This window comes from Arachis duranensis, chromosome 7 (genome assembly GCF_000817695.3).
Source record: "Arachis duranensis cultivar V14167 chromosome 7, aradu.V14167.gnm2.J7QH, whole genome shotgun sequence".
Lineage (NCBI taxonomy): Eukaryota > Viridiplantae > Streptophyta > Magnoliopsida > Fabales > Fabaceae > Arachis > Arachis duranensis.
The window spans coordinates 13,930,158-13,936,206 of record NC_029778.3 but is presented as its reverse complement, the minus strand read 5'-3'; the positions used below and the strand labels follow the sequence as shown (position 1 = coordinate 13,936,206).

The 6,049-nt window shown below is 27.9% G+C and overlaps 1 protein-coding gene across 1 annotated transcript; it reads left to right on the top strand.

The window, feature by feature from the left end:
• The first annotated feature begins 230 nt into the window (after positions 1 to 230).
• Positions 231 to 2,893, top strand: LOC107457946 (transcription factor MYB20). The gene is made up of 3 exons (XM_016076146.3): positions 231 to 497; positions 1,168 to 1,297; positions 1,950 to 2,893. Exons 1-3 carry the CDS (start codon positions 365 to 367, stop codon positions 2,746 to 2,748), a joined length of 1,062 nt encoding a protein of 353 aa, XP_015931632.1. The 5' UTR covers positions 231 to 364; the 3' UTR covers positions 2,749 to 2,893.
• Positions 2,894 to 6,049: the final 3,156 nt, after the last annotated feature.

The following is a 6,049-nucleotide window of genomic DNA, read 5'->3' as shown; positions in this document are numbered from 1 at the left end:
AAATTTATTTATTAAAAATAATTTAATATTTATATTGATAAAATAATAACAAAAGATATTAAAATTTGATGACCCCAAAAACTTCTCAAAATAAAAAACACACAAACTTTAAAAAAAATCAGATTGAATAAAATAAATAAAAATAAGAGATAGTGGACTTTGGGACTTTTGGAGTTTTATAGCTACAGGGATCAATGATGACTATATATATATATATAAGTTGGTGGTGGTGCTCCATCGATCCAACCTTGTTTATGTGCACATACACAACACACACACATTCTTGTTTTCTTTCTTTCTTTCTTTCTCTCTCAATTAGAACCGGATCAATATATATAAAACTGACATTTTTAGAAAAGAAAAGATGGGAAGGCAACCATGTTGTGACAAAGTTGGGTTGAAGAAGGGACCATGGACAGCAGAAGAGGACAAGAAGCTCATAAGCTTCCTCCTCACTAATGGCCAATGTTGTTGGAGAGCTGTGCCTAAGCTTGCAGGTCTGTCTCTAATCTTTCATCAATGGAGTTTCATTGCTTCCTCACTTTCTTTGTCTTGTCCTCTTCATTAATGCATTTTTTCATTCTGTTCCATTCAAACACTCACTCATAATTGACACATAATAAAAGCACCACAAACATTTCAAGTGTAATAAATAACGAAAAAGTCTAGGGACAAGCAGTTTTATTAAAATTTGGCCAATATTTAATTATTAAAATGAGAATAAGTAATTCTACACTATTAGATGTAATTTCATACTATTAAAAATATTAATAATGACTAATTGATAACTATAAATTATAATACTTGCTGATTCCTTAACACTATTCATAAATAATTAAGTATTTAAGTAATTTTATTTGTTAATTTTAATCATTTATCTCAATTATATATTTTTTACGATTGAGATGAATGACTAAAATTATTGAAACATCTGATTTATAATATATTTAAAATGTTTCTAAAAATATGTTTTATGATTTTTTGTACTGTGCTTCTACCACTTCTAATTTAGTTGTTGGATTATGTTTAAGCATAATTCTTTTGCATTCTTGATTTTTGGGTGGGGAGTTACAAAGTTTTTCTTCCAAATGTTTCAGCAGAAATAATAATGAATCTCTTGTGTAGTGAATTTGAATTTTTAACAATATGAGGTATGGTTTTTTGCAGGGCTATTAAGATGTGGAAAAAGTTGCAGGTTAAGGTGGACAAATTATCTTAGGCCAGACTTAAAGAGAGGCCTTCTTTCAGATTATGAGGAGAAAATGGTCATTGACCTTCATGCTCAACTTGGAAACAGGTTATTTTTTTCACACCAACCTCTTTTTTTAGAGTAATTAATATTATTTGTTATCTCTTTAAACTTTTATCAAATTTAAAGATAAAAAATAGTGGATCGGATAAGTAAAATTAAGTGAACTAATAATTTTATTAAAAGTAACAAGAGTCTGAATACACTTTTGGCTTTAGGAAAATATTGTTTTACTTTCATGGTTTTATATATTCACCTGTTCTGCATGCTTAATCATAGAATAATAAACTTTTGCAATGATTAAATTAAATAATTGGCATGGCAAAAGTAACCTTATCTAAGGAAATGATTTAAACCAAAGTGAAAAGAAGATAGCATCATAATATTGAAATTGTTATGTATTCTTATTTTATTACATAATATATCAATAAAAATAACTATTTTTTATATTAATTATGTAAATAATAATAAAAAAATTAATATGATTGAATAACCGTGTAAAATATTATAATCCCAAAAACTAAATATTTAAATCTTTTTCATGTAAAAAACATGACAATACTCTGTAGTGAGTAGTCACTTCCTTTTCAAGTTTGAAGTGATATCATAACTCCGCGTGGACCTTATGATGGAATATTTCTTTTCTTTTCTTATGTTAATGTGAATTATAATTATAATTTTGTGTTTGATTATTATGCAGATGGTCGAAAATTGCTTCTCATCTGCCAGGAAGAACAGATAATGAGATTAAAAACCATTGGAACACTCACATTAAGAAAAAGCTGAAGAAAATGGGCATTGACCCTGTTACTCACAAGCCACTCTCCAATAATCAACAAATTCAAGAACAGAGCAACCAAACACCTCCTCACAATGTTGACTTTGACCCCAACCATGATGAACTACCTAAAACTCAAGACCAAAACAATCCTAAAGAGGAAGAGAAACCAGATACCATTACTGAGTCCAAAGAAAGAGAAGAGAAAATGGTTATGATGATGCCACCACCCTTAATTGATGACACAATAATAATGGATGATGAGATTATTATAATCAATGATATCAATGGGTTCTGCACTGATGAGGTACCAATAATAGAACCACATGAGATTCTTGTTCCTTCTTCTGATCCTTCTCCTTCGTCTTCATCATCGTCCTCGTCGTCTTCTTCTTCTTCTTTTAGTTCAAGTAATAACTTCCTTGAAGACCTTCAGCTCCCGGATTTTGAATGGTGTTGTAACAATGATCATAATGATATTATTATTAACAACAACGACAATAATGTGGCTTCGTGGAATGATGATGATTTTATTAACTGCTTGAACTCTCTGATAAATGATGATAATGATGATCATGATCGTGATCATGATAATGGTGAAAGTAGCAAGCAGCAAGAACTAGTGTTTGATGATAATGCTCCATCTTCTTCTCCACTTTCTCAGTACTCAAACATGGTCATGGATTATTCAGAATCTTCTTGGCCATATGGCTTCTTTTGATTTTATTCAATAACAAACAATTATATCTTACTTACATGTACTCACTATTTTTAGTCCTTTTTACTTTTATTATTAAATAATATATTAAATATTGTATCTTACTTTTTTTTGTGTAATACAACAACAACAACATTTTATTCTGTTATACAGGTTGCCTACATTATTGTATCTTATTATATATCATGTTTATTGAGTAAATTTTAGGTTTAATTATTCTATCGGTAGTTATAATTTTTTCGAATTTTCAATTAAATTTTTATATATTTTTTTAATTAGGTTTTTATACTATATCAGATTTTGTAATTAAGTCTCTGTATATCATGATAAAAAAGTTAAAGTTAACAGAATATTCTGTTAAATTATATAGAATATTCAGTCTAAGTGTTAAGCATATTCGTTTTACTTAACAGAGTATTCCATTAATTATCGCATTTTTATCACGATAGAAACTTAATTACAAAATCTGATATCGTATAACAACTTAATTGAAAAAAAAAATATAGAAACCTCATTAAAAATTTAATAAAACTATAGTTACTAACGGAATAATTAAACCTAAATTTTATTTACACATATTGATGTGTGAGAAAAAGAACTAAAAATACATCAAGAAATTAATTAGAAAAAATACTAACGAATAACTTAAAGATTTTTTTTTGTGAAAGCTGTAAGAAAACGAGTAAGTTAACTACTTAATAAATTTAAATTAATTAGTAATATTTATTTTTAATTAAAAAAATACTCTTCATTATATCACGATCCAATAACTTATTATTTTTACCATTATCCACTATTTTTTAAGACTTGCTCATCTTTCGATGAAAATTTATTTTTGTGTCTGATAGTGGAAACATGTTGGTTGTTGCTTTTTATTTAATTTATTGAAGTCATTTTCATTTTTTGGTTTGTACTATGTATTGAGGTTATATTATATATATATCCCCTCATTAATGTAAACTTCATCTTCAATCTTATTTAATTTATTACTTTATGAACACAAGAGAAGTCTTTGAATAAATGAATGTTATTATTGTTCCATAACTGAGTTCATGTATCCTGAAGTATTATCATTTTCACCTATATTTTAGCCAATAACGTTAACTTAAATTATTTCTCACACGTTCCATTCTGCATTTTACTTTATATATTTGTCAATTACTTTCTTGTTCCTTTTAATTTGTCTTATCTGAGCAATGGCATATACCAATTAATAATGGTATTAGTTAATTCTTTCAATGAAAAATAAGGCAATTATTAGAATGAGAAGTCCTTTTACGACTTTGAAATTTCTATAATCCTAATTTAACGAAGAAATAAAATAGTTAATTAATTAATTAGTTATTATGTTACACTAATTAAAAAATAAAATAAACTCAGTAGTGTCAGTACTTTTTTTTAAACTAAACGCAGTAAATATTGAACGGTCTATAAAGTAAGCATCCGGAATTTATGCACAGTATGCATTTAATTTGCTCAGTATCTTTTTTCATCTTTTTTCAGAGTTCATATTGTATTTTCTTTCTGTTTGACAAATAGCTACAATATTTTCGTACATATATAACATATCGAATATAATATAAAGTAAATCATATTATATAACTACTCATATCATAATTATTTATCATCTTCACGATTTTTTTATTAATTGGCATTATGCACGTTTACTTCAAATAATAATAATAATAATAATAAGATAGTTTTTAACCCTAGGACTCATATATTATTTTAGGTTTTAGGGTCTACATCTAACTTGGTTTTAGGGATGACAAAACTCTTCAAATTAAACGCGGATATCTTGCGGAAAATGTTCTCAATAGAGATTCGACTGTGAAAATTTTTTTTCGCAGAGATAAAAATGAGGGACAAAATTCTTCCGAGACAAGCGCGGGAATACGAGCAGGGATTCCCGCTCTATTCTTGCTATTCCCTGAAATTTATAAATTTACTGAATTATCTTTACACACACATATAGCACACACACATATAAAAACCTAAAATTCCTAATTTTCATTTACATAACCCTTCTTCAATTCAACACAACACACACACACACATAGAAACCTAAAATTCATAATCTTCATTTACATAATCCTTCTTCAATTCAAAGATCCCTAACGCTATTCATACTCCATCTAACCTCTCTGCAACCACCCCTTTCGCCACTCTCCCTTCTCACTGCATTGTCACACCTCACCGTGCCATCACCTTCACCGCGTCGTGCTTTCTATTTGCGACGTTCCTTTTCGTAACTCTGCCGTCGTGTCCATTCTCCTCTCTATTGCCGCGTCTCCCACCTCGTCCACTGCTTTGTCCTTTGACTCGTCGTTGCATCCCCCCACTGCATCATTTCAAAAGAAGCTAAGTCACCATCGTGTCATTTAAACTTTTTGTATAAAATCTTGCTGTTTTTGTATACGATGAATACTTGTAGCTCTAATCATATAAAAAATAATAATTAATTAGAACTATCAAATAGATGGGGAATGGGGTCCCCGTAGAAAATGAGGCCCCATGAAAAATGGGGATGGGAAGCAATAAATTTTTAGGAGACGGAGATAAAGAACAAATTTGAGGGCAGAAATAAAGAATAGGGAGACATTCCCTACCCTCGTCCTGTTTCGTTGACATCCCTATTCGTTTTTACCTCTTATGTTTAGATTAAATTTAGTATTCATGAATATCCTATTTTAAGTGATATTTAAAAAAAATAGATAGATTAAACATAAGTATATATGATACATTTATTAGGATGAGTTTGGAACTAATTACTTATTGGAAGGGGTGCTTAGCTTGTCCTTAAAAAAAATTGATAAATTAAAAGATTCATACATTCTCTTATAATTTTTACTTTTAAAAGTTATGTATGCCTTCAAAAATACCTATATATGATAATACTTTCTAAAGTTAGTTTATACACATGCATTATAAAATTAAAAGTTTAACATAAATTTATAATTAATGAATATCTTCATTTGTTCTATATTTATGTCTAATAGTATAAACATATATCATAATATTGTATCTTATATACTTATTAATTAGAATAAGATTTTAGAATAAGTAGTTTCATAATATTGTATAAAAATTTTAATAACCAAAATAAAAAATCTAAATTTTAATTTTTGTCATCTCACTGAAAGAAATTTAGTATGAGACAAACTAAAAATAAATACCTATGTATATATATCACACTTCAAACTCAAAAATTAAATTTTCACATATATATTTTTTTCAATTATCAAAGAGAGAAAAAAAAAAAGTGTCAAATTTTTTTATAAGAATTTTCTTTTTTTCCCATACA

What these genes read in the sequence shown, in the direction of transcription:
- LOC107457946 (XM_016076146.3), top strand. Translation starts at nt 365, where the DNA reads ATGGGAAGGCAACCATGTTGTGACAAAGTTGGGTTGAAGAAGGGACCA. An exon ending in AGCTGTGCCTAAGCTTGCAG is followed by an intron (nt 498 to 1,167) that starts GTCTGTCTCTAA and finishes GGTTTTTTGCAG; the next exon opens with GGCTATTAAGATGTGGAAAA. An exon ending in CATGCTCAACTTGGAAACAG is followed by an intron (nt 1,298 to 1,949) that starts GTTATTTTTTTC and finishes ATTATTATGCAG; the next exon opens with ATGGTCGAAAATTGCTTCTC.